Here is a 19,496-nt window from a genome sequence, read left to right on the forward strand (position 1 = left end):
CGCGGGAAAGGCTAGGGTAAGTTGGATCACACAAGGGGGAAGTCAAGGGTAAGTCCGCTCGTGCGGCCGGCCGGGCCTCCGTACTTCTATACTTTAATATTTCTAAAGTTGTAATTCTACTCTTGAAACTGCTTACATGATGAGGAAACCGACGCGTAAATAGCTAGTGTTCTTATAATACTGGCGGAAGTGGTAGAAGCGCTTGAGGCCTATCCCAGTTAAACGATAAGACCCGACGTTTGGATAGATAGCTAAGTAATAAAGACTTATTCTGTGGGACGGTCGTGTTGAAATATCCTAGATCATAGGGTCTGGCCGCTATCGCTGTTATAAGCGTTGTTCTTTTGTATATACTGTAATGTTTGCTCACTATTCCTCCTAAACAGATCGGGCGCTAGCTGGACCGAGGGTGTTCAAAGTGTCAGCGCATGGCGAGACGTGATGCCAGTGTCTGGCTGTTTAAAATACAGACGATCAAGCTACGTAGACGTGTGGTGTTGCTGCAGATGTCAAGCGCTGCAAAAGAGATAGACATGCAGAAGGTCCTCAGCATGTCGGGTGCCCGTGCCCGCCTCAAGCTCATCGATGAAGGCGATAATGTAAGTCCTGGAACCGTTATCGCGCTGTCCTGTAACTTCACCGCCTCAATCAGTCTCTAAAAACAAGGTCATGGCCAGTATCTAGACAGCGCGCCCCGAGGTTGAAACACTGTGAGCAAATAATAAAGCCTCCATCCATACAAATCGTGCAATGTTGGTATGGATCGCCATTCGAAATGCCCAAGGTGCATATATCGCACCATCCCTGTACTGCCTTATTGGTCTTTGTTGTGAGGACAGGGACTTCAACAATCTCTGCAAAATTGGCTGCCTCATCTCCTTGCTTAGAGAGAAGTCGTCCAATTTTAAAGCTCCCGCTTGCCTTGGCCCACGACAACGGTGTTCGTCCAAAAATATCCCGAGCATTTACACGAACAGGCGCAGTCAACAAGGACTCAACAATCTCCACGTGGCTATGGGCTGCCGCAACTGCCAAAGGGGTTAGACCGTGGCGATCTTCTGGGTCAGGATCCACTTTATAATGCCTCAGAAGCTCTTCGACTATTAAGGCGTTTCCTTCCTGTGATGCTAGGAATAATGGTGTTCGACCGAATGCGTCTCTTAGGTTTGGATCCACAGAGTCTTCTGCAACTTTCAAGCCGATATCATCTTTACAACAGTTCCTTGCTTCGGATGCTAAGAGTGTACTGCCGTGTTGATCAGCGTGATGTACACAAATTGGCTTGGCGATGAGGAGCTGTTTGAGTAGGTTCAGATGTCCTTGGTGCGCCGCAGCTCCAATAGCACTGCCAAGGTGTCCTCCCTGGGAGTTCACGTCAGCGCCGCCGTTAAGAAGTATCTGGACCACCTCCTCGTGGCCCCGGAATGAAGCAGCCTGGAGGGCATTGCCGTAGTATCCTCCCTGGGAGTTTACATTAGCACCCTCCTTAAGCAGTATCTGTACCACCTCTTTATTACCCCAGAATGAAGCAGCCTGGAGGGCATTGCCATACTCTCCTCCCTGAGCGTCTACATTAGCACCCTTCTTAAGCAGCATCTGGACTACCTCCTTGTAACCCTGGCATGAAGCAGCCTGGAGCGCGGTGCCAAAGAATCCTCCCTGGGCGTTCACATCGGCGCCCTTCTCAAGCAGCACCTGGCAGGAATAAACAAGGCCTCCATAGGATGCATAGTATAAAGAAGAAGGACATCTTTCAGTTTCTTCAAAATCTTGGTTCCATGGCTGATCAAGGCGGTATAGCTGATAGCAACATTCATACGCGGCAGCACATTCGAAAAATTCAGCTATAAGCTTTTGAGTCTCTTTGTCATCCATCTTGACCATTATAGCCATACTTGTCCAGTATTGTGCTGCATAGGAAGCAAAGGGGAAGTTCTGTCTGATCTGTGCTTTCAAAAGACTATGGTCAATCCCTAGCAGGTATGATAGGCTAACCTGGACAACAGCTGCTCTAGCAGCAGTGTTTTGAAAGTCCTTGGCTATCTCTTTCGGGAGTCGATCGGAGATAAGATACTCTTTAACAGAGAAATGAGCAAGTTGGAGTTGGACCACCTCCTTCTTTTCTTCGTTCGCTTCGTGACCAGCCTCTCTTCTGGTAATGATTACCAAGCTGGAGCAACACTTCGAGATCTCTGTTGGATCAGGCATCCTGTTTTCTGGGTCAAACCGCCTCGGCTCTATCTCCACCGCAAGAGCATCAACAGCCTCGTCGACTGTTAGTGGCCGCTCGGAGTAGGTCAGGAATTGCAGCATCCGTATTGTATGCGATTGAAAATCTTCAGGTATACGTTTTAGGATCCGTGCGTAAGTCTCGTCCAACGTCTTGGGCAGCGATGCAAGAGCCCTTCTCACAGCTGGATAATCAAGACAGGTTTCCAAGTCATCCAGCTGGCATGAAACCCAGCGAAACCTGTAGGATCTTAGCAGCTAGTAAGAGCAACATTATCAGTAAAACTTACATTCCGTGAGCCCCCTTTATCAGAGCTTCTTCAATTTCAACCTGCACCTTCTGCCTTGACTGCCATCTTTTGAGTCCCCCGTTACCTCTAATCCTTGCATAAATGTAATCCTGGATATCCCTCTCTACTAGGTCACTCTGTAGTGAGATCATGTGATCACTGCTAGCCCATTCTTCGATACCTTGTTTAATGTCGTGCTCTGGGCGGCTTGTGACAAGTAAGTGTAAGCTGTCTTGGCACTCGTGAAGTTCTTTGACCCACGAGAGCAGGCCGACATCGGCGAACTCTTCCCGCCTCTGACACTCATCGAGCGCATCAAGGACAATCCAAACCTCGCCGGCTTGCCGTATCATGTTCTGAAGGGTTTTGCGCAGCACGTCATCGCTCGGCTGCCGCTTGCCATTGTTGCAGGAGGCATACAGCGAGTCCAGGTATCCTCGAGGGCCTGGCTTCTTATCGTAAATCTGGCAAATAAGCGTGCGCACTGCGCCTTCGGAGGTCTGCTTCTCTATGTCGTTGAAATCGAAGTAGTGATATAGCAGGGACGAAGAAGAGGGCTGGCTCCGGCTCAAGTTATCGATAACAGTCGAGCTCAGGACCGTCTTGCCGCAGCCCGGGATACCGTAGAGCCATAAAAAGGAGCGCTGTTTGTTTTTCCAGGCTGAGTACTTGCCATGTTCAATTAGCCACTGGCCTGAGCCCTGATGTCGTTGCTTGAGAGCCTTATTGAAATTGATCGAGGGGTCGGGCGGCGAGAGCCAGGTCCTGACTCGCATGGCATGGTTGTCTTCCCGAAGCGCTTCAACCCCTGTGTTCACATTATTTGCCAGGGAGTACACATCTTCAATTTGTTGACTAACTACTTAAGAATCAGCAACTAGTATGGAGGAGGAGATGATAGTACATTTGTATGGTATAGCAGGAGGGCTTGCGACTACTGACCATCCGCGAGAACCTCGCCCAGCTTCCTCTCAGCTTCAATTTTGTTTGGCGCAATTATTCCAAGCAAATCCTTTGCATAAGCAGCAGCCGCCATAGCTGCATAGCCCTGCCAGGATGCATTCTTATGCGTATCCGCGTAGTCGCACACTCCCCGAATGACCAGGCAGGGGAAATGACTCATCAGCCCTGCGGCCTCCATCTCAAAGCACAATATGTCCTTCTCCGCGGACAATCTATCGCGGACCAACGCATCTTTCATTAGCTGGTTCGCAGAAGCAATGAGCCCGTAGTGGATTGCCGGGTTGTCCTGATCGTCCGATCGATCGGTACGTAAGACCAAACACGAATCCGCATCCCCGCAAACGGCCGTACAGCTATCTTCGTCGCTCCCTTTGTGTGTATAGGACGATTGGTATAGTCGGTCAGTGCTGGTACCGGGCCGTTGGTACTTAAGCCGCAGCCTCTTCTTCTTGTCGAGAACGCTATCGATAGCTTGCTCAAGGTCGTGGCCCTCGCTTTCGTATCGAGCCTCAAGCACGGCGATTGCCGTTAGCACAAACTGTGGTGACTGGTTTAGATATCCAGTGAGGGAAAAGCTCCTGTCTTGTACCGTCTTTCCGTAGTCGTACTGGAGCACGCCTCCGCTCCCGTAGCCAGGTGAGCTGACCACGATGTCGCCTAGGCGGATGTCGTGCCTGCTACTTGGTGCGCCGCCACCGATGCCCACCATAAGGCCTAATCGCACGCTGGGAAAGCTGCGCACCAGGTCTCGCGCGACAGTGGCGGCGGTGACGAGTCCGTATTGCCAGTGTGGCAGGGCAGCTATGACGATGTTGTGGTTGCCGATGCTGCCCAAGGTGTATGTGTTATTGTCGTTCACAGGTATATTGGCCGGCGCGTCGTGCTTTTCGTCAAGAAATGCCTGGGCGGCAACAAGCTCGGCCCCAACGGCACAGATCCAGCCGATCGTATAGTTGTCAGGGTTTGACATTGTTGTTGATGAGATTCAATCGGAGTATTGGTTACAGATGTTCAAGCCAGCTTTGCAATTAAAGCTTATTCAGGGGAAGGCAAGCGGAACGTAAAAATAACAGTGAGTGAGATTTTTGAGTCGGATGCGTGCGCAATATCTCCTTGCTTTGTTGTGAAACTCCAGCAAGGCTCTATCTGCTTGTTCCTCTCCTTCTAGCATGGTATGCAGCTTCGGCGGCCTCCCTGCTCTCTGTCACACCTATTCAAAAAGCCTCACGATCTGCCTCTCCTCGGCAGACCGGCGCTACATCGTGCAGGATGGCTGACGACCGCATATATCAGTTGCACCTTTGCGGTGAGGTAAGCACTAGTCAGGTGCAGATGTGGTGTTACCAATTCCTTACCTTTCCAGCTTGATTTCAGCAAGCCTTGCAAGCCACATGATTAGCGAGCCAGTGGTTGCTTGCCCGTGAGGGTCCTACCATAGCAGTACCCCATTACCTTGAAGTCTCAGGCGGACGAGACAGGTGAGATAACACGGTCCTGGACCAATGTTGAGAGGGACTACAGTACCACCTGGGGTAAAGCCCAGCTTTCTCTGGAAGACGTCAGGCTCTGTGATTTAGAAACCAATTTGAAATTAAGCAGGTATTAAATGGTTACTAACAAGTTGGGCAAACCTGAGGCCGACCGGCTGCAGCTAATCGGGTGGCAATCTGCAAGAGTATCCTTTGTGGCACATGAAATAGCCATGATCATAGGTCGCAATTCAAGACATACATTAAGTGCAGATGCATGAGGAGAGTTGGTGACTTTGGGTGATGTGATTAGGTGGAGACTCGGAAATCCTTGCATCTTTTTAGTGTTAATTGCAGGCACGAAATGAATCCAGTGACGCGGTGGTACACTAATGATGAAAAACTTCGAACACGGGACCCCGGTGTAGGGGTGGTGGGATACAAGCAGAGTGATTAGAGCTGCGCAGTGCTCGAGCAGTGTGTGAGCAGCGTACAAGCTGTATTATTCACGAGGTAGAATACATCATAGCCTCACGGTTCGGAACCAGTCACAAGGTAGTCGACGACGGCTCGCACTGTCCTGGTTGCGTAACTGGTACCCCGACCTCGCATATAACAATTCTCCATGTACATGTATCTACTACCCTGGGAAAGCGTACGTAGGGCGCAAATGCAAATAATGCGATTTTTCATGTAATTTTTGTATCTGTTGAGGGAAGAATCTAGGCTGCGACACAGGGCGCCTGCAGCGACCAAATTAAGTACAAGCGGGTGGTCCGTGCGCTCTCTATCTAATCTCTAGACCCTCCATCTGCTGCAGCACCTTCGCTCTCAATACCGACCCAACCGATTCGAAGATGACCCATGGAGAGGATAATCAGACAATTTTTAGAGAATTTGTTGCCCTGAAAGATCATGGCGAAACAGGCCTTTGTATATCGAAAGGCCTGGTCGGAATATCGCTGTGACGCCCTGGCCCCGGCGCGGCGCAGAGCTTGAAGGCGGCCCTTTGCGTGCCGAGGCTGCGCTGGGTGTGGCAGGACTTATGGGTCTGTTTGTGTGTATCGTGGGTCTTGCATTCTAAAAGTACGGATTGGCTACAGACTGGCCATTTAAATAGCCATTTGGCTGCTATCGATAAGTCCTATCGATAGCACCCTCCTTCGCTCCCACACTGGGTCGTCCTCGACGTCGAACTGCAGCTCGAACTGGTAACACTGGTCCGGCCCCCGGAAGCAAATTGTATCGAGTGGCGCAGAGTACTATTGTGAGCTGATAAGCTTTCCCATACTGACTCTGTTCATCACCGTTACCGGCATTGTTCTCTTGTGGCAGTGGCTGGACAGTGAGCTCAAAATATTGTGCGATTCGCGCCATTGCTAGTGGTACTTCGAAGGTGCAGCATTGCTGTGCAACGGTCCATTTCGAATCAAAGATCTTGTGCATCAATATGGAGGAGAATCTAGCGAGAAAGCTACCATACCTGACCCAATCGTTACCGGGCGGATGATTAAGCCACCTTGAGGTCTCAGGCGTCCACTCTTTGGACCTGGAACCAGTCCAACAGAGCCAGAACAGGTGTTTGATGGAAATGAGCTCTGGCGTCAATTTCAAGGACCTTGAGAATACTGGCGGCCATATCTCGCGACACTGGCCTTGACGCTTGGGCTCCAGCTTGCGTGATAGCTTGTTCGTCTTTGGGCAACACGCCGATGCATAAGTCCGAACGCATTAATAAGGGCTCGAACCAGAAGCGGTCATGATCTATGATCCCCAGAGTCCTCATCCCAGATTTTCTCTACCTATACAGCCTTCAAGCACGACCCTGAAAAATTTACAGTCAGTCGCATATTTCAATTTGGTATTGATAATGAGTTTTACGTGATGGACCTTCTATAGAGAGAGGGCTCTGGTCCCTATAACAATTTGCATACACTTTATCAAGGAAAACCATGTCTCATTGAAATTGTAGGACGGCACAGAAGTAGAACGTTTGAGTTCTTATAGCATCATATTGCAGATGACTCCGTCGGGGCTCTCATGAGGGACAATTCTTTACTGCATGAACACATGTGCTGTCTAGTTGATGGAACCTGAACCGAAGGTAGCATGCCACGCCAGTCCCACAAATCTACCTAGGTGCTCAGTAGGTGCGGTCCATCACAGCCTCCGCGGTAAGGCCCTTGAGATTCGAGGGGTCCGTCTCTAGAGTCCAAAGATACCACTCGAATAGCTCCGTAATATTGTCGAAAATCCGTTCATCAGCCTGCCAACGCCATGCAAACTTCTAATTCCAGGTGCCATCTGACTCTTGGGTATGAATACACCTGAAATTCACCTCCAAAACCATACCTGGATCCCATATAATAGAAACCCTTTCATCTGTGTTGTATGGATATTCGAGGTCCTCAGGTCTTGTTATACGGGCCGGGATTTTTTAAGCATCTTGCATTCCATCATCCTGCCAGAAAGACATGGCATGCTTAGTCATATCATCAGGCAACATAGGCCCATTGATCCCAAGGACGTGCCGCACTAGGATGCGGAATTCCTCCGGGGCGGAGATAATTTGCTTGACCTCCTCGGGTGCCTTCGCCTTTAAAGCGGCATCGAGGGCATTGAAGTACGCCGTCGCCCGTGCGGCGCGGTCCTTCAGGTCCAGGTGGCCGCCCTTGGTGCCGTCGAGGCAGTGCCTAGCAGCCAGCTCGTCGAAGCGGTCCAGAAGCTCGACTGGCTTCGACAGCCCTAGCCCTTTCAGGTCCACGTCGACCAGCTCGCCCAGCGCGGCTAGCTGTTACTCCTCCCACTCCTCGTCGCTAATCTCCTCCCTGATCAGCTCGTCCGTGAATTCGGCTTTCGTTATGGCGTCGATGTAGACCTCGAGCAGGCGCTTGTTTCGCTCGGCCGAGACTTTGCGGTATTTGGCTAGCGCTGCCTCAATCTCGGCTGCGGTGGACTTCATGGTGAAGAGAGGGGTGCCGTCCGTGTAGGGCCAATTCTGTCTGGCATGTTTTGTGCTTGAGGATAAGTGGGTACTTTGGTGTACCTCGTCAAAGCGGGCGGCAGATATTGCATGCAGAAGGTTGAGTATGAAGCGGAAGAAGAGAATTGCGGCCAGATTGAGATAGCTTTGCCGCTAAACCAATGGTGGTGGAGGTCCAGCGGAATCAGGCTGAGTTACAGAAAGCATTATCGCTGCATGAGATCTGGAGGCTTATCCATACTTGGCTTTTTTAGCCCGGCATCATCGCATACCAGTCAATAACGTCCCGTCAACCATGTCGACCCCGTCCCCGCCCCCGACACCACCACCACGGCAGACATCGGGTCTACTATATCCTTCCGTTTACATACGCCGACTGTGCCTTCTAGGACACGGGCTGGGGCTGGCAGTTCAAGATCCTGAACATCTTCGGCTGAGCCACGGACGACGGCGGCAAGGGCCTGCACGACAATGACAATAGCTGCGGCGCTCTAACCGGGTCAAGTCATTTGCTCAGCTTCCCATGTTTGCCCATCCCACGTGTCTTTGACAAGCGCATCGAGTTGCTACCCATCGCACTTGGGTAAGACGCAATGGCATATCAAAACCTTTGACTAACGCTTCTCGCTCTCGCAGTGGGACTGGGAAGACGCAGTGCCGCCCGCGGGCGCCAAGGTGTGGTTCAACCTCCCCTTCTTCATGAAGTCGGGCTGCGTCGAGCGTGCCATCGTGTCGGCCGGGGGGTTCAAGATCACATGCGACGCTCTGGGCTTTGGAAGGGTCAGGCGAGAGGGCCTAGGAGACGATGCCGAAGTCGAAGCCCAAACCCAAACCCAAGTTGTGGACCCGAACCCGACGACAACCGCCAGGGAGCTGGTCGAGGCCCAGCCCGCTGCCCAGAATGGACATGATACCATACGCCTACAACGGGACCACGGCGCCGCCAGAGCATGATAGCTACGTGCCCATGATCTGGTTCGACCTGTCTGCCAGTGCCAGCATTGCCAAGGCTGTCCCCTCGATTTTTGCGACTGTCAGTGTCGTTACCGACGTGGCCCCTGCGATCACCTCGCCTGCGAGGGGGTAAGCATTCAAGTCGTCGAAAAGGAATTCTTGGGAGACAAGGATAAGATGACCCGAAAAGCCTATGCTGAGAAAGGCTGGCCCGCGAGCGTGTACGGTTAGTAGTCTTCATCAATGATGAGTAAATGATCTGAATTAAAAGATCAATTGCATTTTGACTAGACGCGAAAGAGCGAACTGTGTCGACGAATGGAGGCGTGCCACCTAGGTACTTTGAAAGTGACCACCGTCCTCCTCACCCCAGTCACAATTCTTCTAGGCCGGAGTTTTTTGACCAATCGCGAAAATGATGCGGTAGGTGCCGCCCTCCTTAAAGAACTCATCCGCGGCGCGTTCTGGTAGTCTGTCCATTACAGTATTGGGTACGTCAATGTTGTTGTCTACGGAACAATCATTACAGATCAGCCGCTGTGTACACATGGGGCAACATCAAGGAAGCAGTACTACTCACACTTGCACGCACCGGCAACACCGGTGATAGCATTCAGCATCACCTGGGCACTCCGCGCACCCCACTCGGCGTCTTTGCAGTGGGGGCCCATGCTAATGTCGACGTGCTCCTCCTTGACGTTCTCAAAGCCCTCGTCCTTTAGCCAGCCAGCCATCTCGTTGGCAAAGGTTGCTCCGGATCCGGCAGCTGTCATCCAGGCCCGGAGGCAGACCCAGGCATCTTGCATCGCGGGGCCGCCGCGCACGGGGCCGTCGCGGACGTCCATCTCGCCAAGCTGGATCCAGCCGCCGGGCTTGACGAGCTGGCACAGGTAGCTGACAATCTGGCGCGGTGTGGCTCTGTAGGGCATGATATTTAACACATGACTGTGGAGGGCCGTTCTCCATGACCGAGGCTGGACTCTTCGGTGGCCCAGCTTGGGCGTGTGCTGTGGAAGGTGACTCACTTCTTGGCCCCGCCGGGAATGGCGAACCGCTGGTGAACAAGATCGCATGAGGCGTGCAGCTCAGTTGGCCACGGGTCGCCGATGTCGTGGACGGCGAAGGTTGTGTGAGCCGGAGATATTGGCGGAAAGAAACTCTCCATGATGTCGTAACCCAACAGAGCGTAGGGCTCGGTCAGCAGTGGCTGGATCTCGCGCAGGAACAGGCCGTCGGCCGTGGCCGAGTCCAGGATCCGGAGTCCCTGCTGCTTCAGGTCGATTGGAGCCAAGATGCGTTTACCGTCCATCATGTGTACGATGACAGAGTCTTGCTCAGTCAGACGACCGACCTCCTTCTCTACCTCCGGAAGGAGATATTGATGCTTTTCCGACATGGCTGTAAAACGCTTCGATGTGCTGCGAAAAGAGGAATGTCATGCGTGTACATGGAAAAGTCGCTTGCATAAGTCAAGTGATCAATTTGAAGTCGCGAGGAGTCGAAGAATGGGAGATATAATTATAGACTAAGAATGTTGACCGCCGTTAATGAATGCAAGGAGCGTGTAGGAGCGACTGTTGGTAGCCTGCTCAATCGATGATTGGTCGCCGGAGCACCAACATGATAGTTACATGGCGCAAAACCGACGGTTGTTGACAAGGTTCACAAACGAGGTGCATCCTCTGTGGCGGATGTATACAAAGGTACCTGCAAACTGTGCCGCCGGCCATCGACACCGATTGGTCTGTTCAAGAATAGTACGTGCACCGATCCGTGCAAAGTGCCCGAAATGTCCCCGAAGTAAACGACAGGCCTACGGGCGACTCACTGCGTGGCGTCTCAAATTTGATAATCTTCCCGAAGTTTGACATGTTACTTAGCATGCCTCCTGCACAATGAGGCTGAGAGCCTCCAACAATTGGCAGAAATCCTAGCATGCAAGTAAGTGACAGGCACTCTCTAGATGTAGACAATGAAGAGGCACCGATCATAGAAATTCAACCACAATAAGTCTGCATATATCTTTCTCTAAGAATGTGATGAGTTCGAAAGAATACCTCAGGATTTTGACATCATTGTAATTGGGGGCGGCCCAGCAGGCCTGGGTGCTGCGTCCACAATCCCCTGACAGGACCACAAAATGGTCCTCTTCGGCTCGGGAGAGTACCGCAACGTCTGTCGTATTCCCCCCTTGAAAAACTTCTACATTGGCTTCTACTATCGACAGAGAGGGCCGACGATGCCGAAGACGAATGTCACATGCACTTTCACATGCCATAAAATCTCCGGCAAGCAAAAGGCTTTCGATGCCCTGGGGTTGGGCGTCGCCGTCCTGGCGTGGGTTCAGCGAGTGCCACAGGCGCTCACAACATGGCGGCTCGGAGATCTGGGTATCCCAAACCAAGAGAGCCTCTATAATAGTGCTCCAGTGTGTGCAAACCGAGAGAACCAATTGACGGAATTCTGATATTTCTTGTCTTGCGCAAGGAAATTGCTGGCGGGATGTGTAAGTCAAGGATTATGTAACTTGTCTTGAGTTTTGCCGTTGGCTGTGTCGGACATTCCAGCGAACAGAACTAGAAACTTTATGAATTGAATTGATTTCAGTTATGTGTGATTCTTCGAGGACGAATGACAAGCTATGCAGGTCAGAGCAGGGCAAAAGTAGGTAATTAATACACAGTACCTAGATAGCACCCGACCAATTCACCTCTTTCACCCCAACCACGAGCAGATACTCTCAGGCCACTCTACTTGGAAGCCAAAAGGATATAAGCCTCGAATCTGATTCCCCCAAATTGCTCTACCTCTTCCTTCACGGACTGACGAACAGCCTCAACCCACCTGGCCTCCTCTTCCTCCGTGTACCCCTCGCGCGCCTTGGCCATCATGGGACCCGACATGAGCGCAGTAAGCCCAGCAATATTCTCGTCGTCCTCGATGACCAGGACCTTATCGGCCACCGTTATGTTGTCCTTGGCGAAACCGCTCTCCTCGACCACTTTCTGCAGCACACCCTCTTGGAAGAACTGGGGGTTTGGTGTAGGCATGAGTGGCAAGTCCGGGCGGATCTTCTTCTGCGCGGCATGGACGATGAATACGGGCGCGAAGCGGCGCCAGCAAGTGACGACGGCGAGACCGCCCGGGCGAAGGGTGCGGTATGTCTCGCGGACGGCGTCCGCGGGGCGGACAAAGGTAAAGATGCTGAAGTTGTTGATTGAGTGGGTGAAGTAGTTGTCAGGCACTGACGCCAGGTCCTGCGAGTCGAGCTCCTTGCAATCGACGTGGGGCAGCGGAGAGGCGACGAGGGACTCGCGCGCGGCTGACACCATCATCGCGACATTGTCTGAGACCAGAATCTCCTTTGGCAGCTGGTCCTTGGGCAGGCTGGCAACGATCGCCGCGGCGCCTATGCCTGGCCCCGCGGCGGTGTCGTGCACGACTGAGTCCGGCCCAACGGGGTGAGCGGACGTCTGGACATGTGCAGCAATGGCGTCGGCAAGAATGTTGAGCGTCGAGTGACCCGTCTGGCGAACATAAATGCTGGCGAATTTGGAGAAGTAGTCAGGTAGTGGGAGATGCGGGTGTGGTGCAGCCATCTTGAATCTTGGGAACGAGGCTCGGTTGACTCAGCCGTCAGTTGATTCGGGGTCGACGGGGGAGAGAAAGTCAGATTGAAGTCTGATGAGGTTGAAAGCTCGCAGAGATGGTCGTAATACAAGTTGAGGGGAAAGACATGTTGTTGCTTTTAGGAGGGATGTTTACTTGTTGGCCAAGCTGACGGCTAACTCGCGATGGATCTCTAGTCTAGTCAATCTAATTGGTCCGCATGAAGTTCCAAGGTAGACTGGCCAACCGTTCGTCTGACACATGTGTGTGTGCTGCAAACAGGCAGCAACTTAAAAGTCTGCTGCAACTCGCTCTGTACACCGCCGGCCGAAATGTTTCCGGTGTTAGTGTCATTTATTGAGCCCTAAGTGAAGGATTTACTTAAAATTTACGGTCACCAGCTCTTCTTGAAAAGTAGACAGAACTAATTACTCAATTGAACAAGTACTGCATACAAGAAATTCCAGAGATCACAGAGAGTTCTTGTAATAAGGCTTTGACTCTCTACCACTCTGCTCATGACGGCACTAAACTAATTGATCAAGCTCCTTTAGCGCTTCCTCCATCTTGAGCCACATTGTATTTGACAAGAAAGTGCAAATAGTCCTATTTCCATTTCTGTCGATTGCGCCCTGAATGAAATTTGGACCTGGGGGCGGACCTGGAAGTTGGACAAGCGTCTCAATATAATCAGGTGTACCAGCCTGCGCTAGTTTATCCTCGTCCGCCATATCTCCATTTTTATCAACGCCACACGCCGATTTGACTGCTCCAGAAAAGTCCATCTTCCTGCAATTGTGGTTCTTCACTCGACTGTTGGCAGTAAAAACCATGCCCTTGGGATCGCCGTAAAGCGGTGTCATTCCTGAGTCCAGGCGTGCCTTGATCGTCGCACGTATCTGGCCAATTGTGGTCTGCTCGGAGAGCGTCGAACGAAGACCTACTGCAATCTTACCTAGTGGGGCATCTGCTAAAAATTTTGCTTCCGGTGTTAATGTCCAAGCCATCTGGTACATGTTTTGAACATACGCAGCCTCGGGCTCCAACAGGCCGGCTTTGGCCAAGGCACGGCGCAGATCGTACACTCGCATCAAGTTGACAGGGCGAGAGGCTGGCAGGAAACCTGCCACGGTTTTCGCAATCCAGCCAGCTATCATATCGTCTTCAGTTGCGAACGAGTCGGAGGGCAAGCTGTCCCTCGCCTGCTTCAAGATCGCGTCCGCAGCCCTAGACGTAAGACATATGATGCGCCAGCGCGACTCGGGCGAGGACATGTCCCAAAGCGGATCTTGCACTTTTGCATCCTTGTCGTCAGGTAGAAAGTCTCCCATATCTATCACACGGTCCTGCAAGACAAACTTTTCGGTGCCATTTTGTTCGATTTCCTGGCGGATGAGGTCGAGAGGGTCGCTCCATGCACCAGCCAGTGGGGCAACATCGGCTTGCCTGCCATTCACCACATTGGTCCAGGCTTTCATGAAGGCATTTGCACCTCCACCGTCCATGAGCACGTGGCTGTAGTTCAATGCAACGACCGTTGCATTGCTAAATGATATGACGTGAAGTCCCAGAATCGGGAGATCGCTCTTTGGGTCCGCGAGATCCGACATACTTTGCGGCCATTCAGGAGGGATGAGAACAGGCCAAATTTCCGTCTGGTTTCAATAAGCGATCTGTCCCAGTTCTGTGACGGGACTGGAGAAAATACGGACCAAAGATGACAGGGACGCCTGCACAGAAGAATGGTCATTCCGCGGCCGTGCGATTTGAGAGACTAGGGGATGGGCTTCGATAGGCATGGCTAATTCTGTATGTTTGAAGCGTATGGATGGGTGTTCGTGCGTGGCCTTAGAAGGTATGTGTATCGTTAGTTTCCCGGCGGCCTGCTCTTAATTAGTACGTTTTGCAGCCAGCCCAAGACTATTCTCAACCTACGTCAAGTCTCCAACGACCTCGCAGCTTTTTCCAGTTCCCTATTTCGAGGAGGCTTTTCAAGGACGTGCGAAGGACCTCGGGATCCATGATGTCCGGGAAGCGGAGGACCTGGCATACTGGCATCACACGGTTGAGTGCCGTATCATCAAAGGCGTACACTGGCGTTATCTTGTCTTCGTCCATTACAACGGTTGAGTTTGTGTGTGAATCCATTCTCGTTATGTTGAACCCTGAATGGTTGGGATTTGTGCTATTGATTCTGTTCTCTTTGCAGATGTGAGCGAGCTGTTGTCCCAGCCTGGAGATAAGGGCAGAGAAAAATCAGGGGTATGGCTTCAACCCGGGCTTTTCAGTAGATCAGGAGTGCTACTGGAGCTTTTGCTACAACTCAGAGCTTCATGTCAGTTGATAAAACTCTGTTGGCAAGGGATATCAAGGGGACTGTAGGTGGGTCCAGGATGCAAGTTGAGATTATGCGCAAGCTAGCCTGACCCTCTTCGCATGCCAGCTGATCTGTCATATTTACACATGATGTGCTGGGGAGAAACCCCAAGTCGCTCCTGTCTCGATCAAATCGCATTGTCTCGAGTGAGGTTCTTGGGACTTGTCACCGACGGCTGGGTCAGAGTCACAGTGTGCAACACAACTACTCCAGTGGATCAGGGATTGACTCTCTGTTGCTGAAAGAAGTTCATAGCTTTCAATACTCTAGCCAACATGTAATTCCAGGTGCCTTGTTAATGCGGTCTTCACAATGGGTTGATACTGTAATCTATCGAGATATTAGTTCTGGCCTCCTTTAAATCCTGGTTCCTACCTACATTAAGCCTCACCGGTCGGGGCTTCCAGAGAGCGCGCCACCTCTAGCAGCTGAAGGCAACTGTATCATAGTCGTGATTAGAAATTATCTGGATGGTTGATTGTGTACACGAGTGGGAAATGGTCCGGTTTTTGCGGCGCAGCAAATGCGTGGCGAGGAGGTTGGATCCATGCCACTGGGGTACCAGTTGAGCGGTCGCCACTACGGGCTGAGCGGTCGTCAGGGGGTTAACCAATTTAGGACTAGCATTTTGTGCACGGACCCTGACGACCGCTCAACCCGCAAAAGTGCATACTGAGTTTAAACTCAAGCTGGCAATTGAATTAAGAAAGGGCCGGATGGGGCGAAAGGACGAGCGCGAAGCGAGAGGCCGGTAGGCCGGGCCTAAGCACCACTTGAGGCCCAACCCGGTATCCTTTATGGTCCTCTAAATGAGCAAGATGCAAGTGTGAACTTGTTGCGAACCCAGTGTGAACTTGGTGTGAACTTAATGTAAACTCGGTGTATATTTTTGCGGGTTGAGCGGTTGTTAGGCTTGGCTTGATTTGGCTAGGGTTAGGGCTTCCTTGGCAGGGTTAGGGTTAATGCACGGGCCCTGACGACCGCTCAGCCCGTAGTGGCGACCGATCAAGTGTATGCCCCATGCCACTCCCGAGAACGCCGAAGACTCAGGGGTTGCACGGTTTATATTTACCTGCCTGGGGAAAGGTCCGTGATGCTGAGAATCTTAGCTGCATATTGAGTGTGACTGATGATCCGGAAGATGCAGATAAGCGGGCCGGTCCGCCAAGACAATCGTTGTCGACCCACTCTATGGAACAGACCCCAGGAAGGCGGATATAATCCCCGCTCAGGCAAAGGCGAACCCTTCGAATTGGCGTGTTGTGCCGTCTCCTCTCGGGACATCAAGACACTCAGAGTCCGGGCTCTTTCTCCTAGAATTTGATTTGGATGGGGCAAAGTGGAGTCGAGGTAACGGTTTTCCCAGCTCGTGGCAGTCTTGGGGAGCTGCTCATGGGCAATGTCGATCGCCCTCTCGTGTTACTTCAACAGTTCCTCATTGGTGGATAACAATGAGAACCATCATAAGTGACAGATCTTTTTCGAGAAACGCGTCTGGAAAGCAGCTAACTTGGCGGAATCAGGAGGTGCATCGGCATAATGTGACTCTGCAGCTGGCTGTCATACGAACCTGAAGACTGCCCTCAAAAGCAGGATCTACCTACTGCTGACCACTTGGTCAGCGGTACATGCACTGGTGCCAATTTTATGCCAACCTCAACAGCGCTGATGCTGATGCCGCCGCTGTGATATCGCCCAAAACCATGTCTACCAAGCCGATGTATGCGGCTGAGCCGCCAGATGGAGAAATACGGGTGACAGTGAACCCGCCTTTCAAGGGCCAAGGAATAGTGCCAGTCGCCATCGTGACTACCATCGCAGCATTACTCATTTTGTCTTTGAGAATGTTCACGAGGATTTATGTGATACGACGAGGCTTGGGATGGGATGATTGTGAGTGACACCGTGGCATTCGAAGTTTTGAAATCTCTGTGCTGACGTTTTCCGAGATCTTGTCACGATCTCAATGGCTGGATCCATCTCCTTCATGTGTCTCTCTATCCACAGTATGTTCATCCGATACTATGGAAGTGTATTGCTCTGCTGACTTTAGTTCAATCGAGTTGTCAAACTCGGCGCAGGCCTACATGTATGGGATGTGCTTTACGATAACTTCATCGCATACCTGGCAGTAAGCTTGTTGCCCCAAGATTACATCAAGGAACAGAATTGATACAATTGCTAGGCGAATTTGGGCATAACCATATCATATTCCAGTTGTGTCTCCTTTGCTAAACTGTCTATCCTGGCTTTGTATCTTCGACTGTCCCCTGAACGCATCTTTCGCCGAGCAGTCTACACGCTGCTGATAATCACTTCTCTTTATACGACCGCCTACATACTCATGAGCATTTTCCTGTGCCGGCCTGTCTCAGCACAATGGGACCTTTCTATAACAGGAAAATGTGTTGATAAATTTTCCTTGATGATGACGCTTAGCATCGCCAACATTCTCATCGATATGACAATTCTACTTCTTCCTGTCGGAGTTGTCGTACCATTACAGATGCCCAAAATGCAGAAGGCATCGCTGCTTGTACTCTTCGCAACGGGCGGCTTGTGAGTAGTTTTGGATAATCATACCGGGTCATGTGAATTCCTGAGGCTGACAGAAAGATTTGCGTCATCGCAGTGTCTGTGGCATCGCCATATATCGCACCTACATTCTGCCGGGGCTTCTACGAAGCTCCGACTGGACCTGGAACTGTGCTGGCCAGAACATCTGGGGAACAGTGGAATGTAACCTTGGCATCGTCTGCGCTTGTGTCCCCGCCTTGAAGCCCTTCTTCGTACGATACCTTCCCACGATATTTTTGTCTCAAGCCTCCAGCCTTGAGCCCAGCCAGACGATGCAAGCCTACTCCACGACGGTTAGCAAGAATCGTAAACGGAGAGGCGAGGCCGATTCGGGCCAAGCGTATGAGCTGAGCAGTCGCGATGAGGCAGAAGATAACAGCGATCAGGCCAAGCTGTGGTCGAGATCGAGGACAACGATAAGTCCTGTACCATTGACTCGTACTGGCGAGATGGATGAGCAGGGTACGCCCTGGTGTCCGCAGACTGCATCGACAGAGTGTGCGGCTGTGAAGTCGGATAATTCACTGCCCAAAACGGGTGACGGTACAATTAATGTCAAGCGAGACACAAGTGTATCATATGACTCATGAATCTAGCTGTGAAGGGTCGCTGCCACACCGCTGGCTGCAGCAGTAGGACAGTGTGTGGCCGATTAGATTAGATTGTATTCAACAGATTCAATAACCAAAATGGTTAAAAATCTGTAGTCCTTCGGACTCTCTTGATTGACTGTGGACGAAGCTGTGATCCTGAGTCGGGTCCTGTTTGGGGCGGCGTGGAGCAGTTGACAACGATCATCGAGGCGCCAACTATCACAATTGTCACAAATTGTTGTTTCACAGATGAGTTCATGCCCAAAGAGGACCTGGCCTGGCAGTCAACCTCTTCTGCACCCTCTGATCCTGGCGTTTGTTTCTTTTGTCATCCTGACGATTAGTACCCAAAGGAAAAAACGGCTATCGTCTGTTAAACAGAAGCCTTTCATTTCAGCCAAGTTTCGTTCCTTGTTGTGGGACCGCATCTTTCGCAGTTGCGCATGTAAAACACTCCGACCATCCAGCATGCTTTTCGAGGCCTTGTTGGACTGTGAGACACGTACTGTAGACGCCACGAGTAACATGGGGAAAACGAGACCCTCTTGGACTGTCTTCCGTCCCTTTAGCGCTCAAAAACACCTCTTTATTTTATTCTACCTTGAAATCACCAGATTGACTGCACCATCCCTATTCGGTACATCGACATGACTTCTAAAGGAGACTCTGGAGAATCGCTAGGTTTATTGCTTGAAGACAGCCAGTTCAGCTCCTGCACTCAATCACTAGACCCTCAAGGTTCCTCCCAGAGCCGAACGGCGTGACGCAGAGACAGGTCTGCATTGGAAAACTGTCACATCGACTCATATAGCAATGCCCAGAAGCATGTGACAGGGACAACATCGTCTGTCACAGCAAGAATGCGAGCTTCAGATGCATACAAGCTAAAGTGCCGGTCAATCGACAGGTCGACGGTCTTGCTATAAATAACCCCCCAGACGGTCAAGAGCTCAAAGATCCTGAAACTGAAATAGCGATTCAATCTGAAAGCAAAGAATAACCCTAAAATTACCATCTGACACCAAACTGCTATCGAGTACAGAGCTCAACAACATAGTCCCAACATGAAGCTAACAAACACACTCCTCATCCCACTCATCATTGCCTTCGAAACCCAGGCCCAGAACCATTCCACTCTGTCGGGAAACCACAGCATTGACATGCTCAATTTCACAGAAGCAGACACACTTGCCAGATCACTGACATGGTACCATTTAGATGATGGCCAAGAAACGTGCGGCAACACGGACGCCAAGACGGAGGGGAAAGACGACATTCTGAAGGAGGACTGCCAACAGCTCGTGGATTTCTTGAAGAGTAGACCTGGGTACTGGAAGGTCAACGGCTACAACAAGATGGGAATGGTGGCCGATCTTGGCAATCGCGGCACATGTGAATTCACCGTCGCTCGTGAAGACGGGTTGAATACGTATTTTGAGTAAAGTCTAAGCC

At 51.3% G+C, this 19,496-nt stretch overlaps 9 protein-coding genes across 9 annotated transcripts; 3 read left to right on the forward strand and 6 right to left on the reverse strand.

Annotated features, from left to right (window-relative positions):
• Positions 1-509: 509 nt before the first annotated feature.
• Positions 510-4,452, reverse strand: J7T55_010948 (uncharacterized protein; the record flags this gene model as incomplete). The annotated part of the gene is made up of 5 exons (XM_053135968.1): positions 510-606; positions 800-1,695; positions 1,996-2,470; positions 2,520-3,327; positions 3,462-4,452. The coding sequence occupies 5 exons, from the start codon at positions 4,450-4,452 to the stop codon at positions 510-512; spliced, it is 3,267 nt and encodes a 1,088-aa protein (XP_052986355.1).
• Positions 4,453-5,742: 1,290 nt separating this feature from the next.
• Positions 5,743-6,801, reverse strand: J7T55_010949 (cysteine proteinase; the record flags this gene model as incomplete). The annotated part of the gene is made up of 3 exons (XM_053135969.1): positions 5,743-5,993; positions 6,247-6,625; positions 6,790-6,801. The coding sequence occupies 3 exons, from the start codon at positions 6,799-6,801 to the stop codon at positions 5,743-5,745; spliced, it is 642 nt and encodes a 213-aa protein (XP_052986356.1).
• A 587-nt stretch (positions 6,802-7,388) lies between these two features.
• J7T55_010950 (uncharacterized protein) lies at positions 7,389-8,662 on the reverse strand (the record flags this gene model as incomplete). Its single annotated transcript, XM_053135970.1, has 4 exons — positions 7,389-7,644; positions 7,759-7,949; positions 8,306-8,415; positions 8,554-8,662. The coding sequence occupies 4 exons, from the start codon at positions 8,660-8,662 to the stop codon at positions 7,389-7,391; spliced, it is 666 nt and encodes a 221-aa protein (XP_052986357.1).
• Positions 8,663-8,835: 173 nt separating this feature from the next.
• On the forward strand, positions 8,836-9,142 carry J7T55_010951 (3-glucanase; the record flags this gene model as incomplete). The annotated part of the gene is made up of 2 exons (XM_053135971.1): positions 8,836-9,017; positions 9,094-9,142. The coding sequence occupies 2 exons, from the start codon at positions 8,836-8,838 to the stop codon at positions 9,140-9,142; spliced, it is 231 nt and encodes a 76-aa protein (XP_052986358.1).
• Positions 9,143-9,272: 130 nt separating this feature from the next.
• J7T55_010952 (uncharacterized protein) lies at positions 9,273-10,284 on the reverse strand (the record flags this gene model as incomplete). Its single annotated transcript, XM_053135972.1, has 3 exons — positions 9,273-9,397; positions 9,469-9,806; positions 9,914-10,284. 3 exons carry the CDS (start codon positions 10,282-10,284, stop codon positions 9,273-9,275), a joined length of 834 nt encoding a protein of 277 aa, XP_052986359.1.
• A 1,354-nt stretch (positions 10,285-11,638) lies between these two features.
• J7T55_010953 (uncharacterized protein) lies at positions 11,639-12,487 on the reverse strand (the record flags this gene model as incomplete). Its single annotated transcript, XM_053135975.1, has 1 exon — positions 11,639-12,487. The coding sequence occupies one exon, from the start codon at positions 12,485-12,487 to the stop codon at positions 11,639-11,641; it is 849 nt and encodes a 282-aa protein (XP_052986360.1).
• A 537-nt stretch (positions 12,488-13,024) lies between these two features.
• J7T55_010954 (uncharacterized protein) lies at positions 13,025-14,615 on the reverse strand (the record flags this gene model as incomplete). The annotated part of the gene is made up of 2 exons (XM_053135976.1): positions 13,025-14,152; positions 14,433-14,615. 2 exons carry the CDS (start codon positions 14,613-14,615, stop codon positions 13,025-13,027), a joined length of 1,311 nt encoding a protein of 436 aa, XP_052986361.1.
• Positions 14,616-16,502: 1,887 nt separating this feature from the next.
• Positions 16,503-18,388, forward strand: J7T55_010955 (uncharacterized protein; the record flags this gene model as incomplete). Its single annotated transcript, XM_053135977.1, has 6 exons — positions 16,503-16,767; positions 16,824-16,880; positions 16,938-17,005; positions 17,060-17,433; positions 17,507-17,913; positions 18,159-18,388. 6 exons carry the CDS (start codon positions 16,503-16,505, stop codon positions 18,386-18,388), a joined length of 1,401 nt encoding a protein of 466 aa, XP_052986362.1.
• A 720-nt stretch (positions 18,389-19,108) lies between these two features.
• On the forward strand, positions 19,109-19,486 carry J7T55_010956 (uncharacterized protein; the record flags this gene model as incomplete). The annotated part of the gene is made up of 1 exon (XM_053135978.1): positions 19,109-19,486. The coding sequence occupies one exon, from the start codon at positions 19,109-19,111 to the stop codon at positions 19,484-19,486; it is 378 nt and encodes a 125-aa protein (XP_052986363.1).
• Positions 19,487-19,496: the final 10 nt, after the last annotated feature.

The sequence above is a fragment of the Diaporthe amygdali genome (assembly GCF_026229845.1).
Source record: "Diaporthe amygdali strain CAA958 chromosome Unknown NODE_62_length_164125_cov_65_766172, whole genome shotgun sequence".
Classification (NCBI taxonomy): domain Eukaryota; kingdom Fungi; phylum Ascomycota; class Sordariomycetes; order Diaporthales; family Diaporthaceae; genus Diaporthe; species Diaporthe amygdali.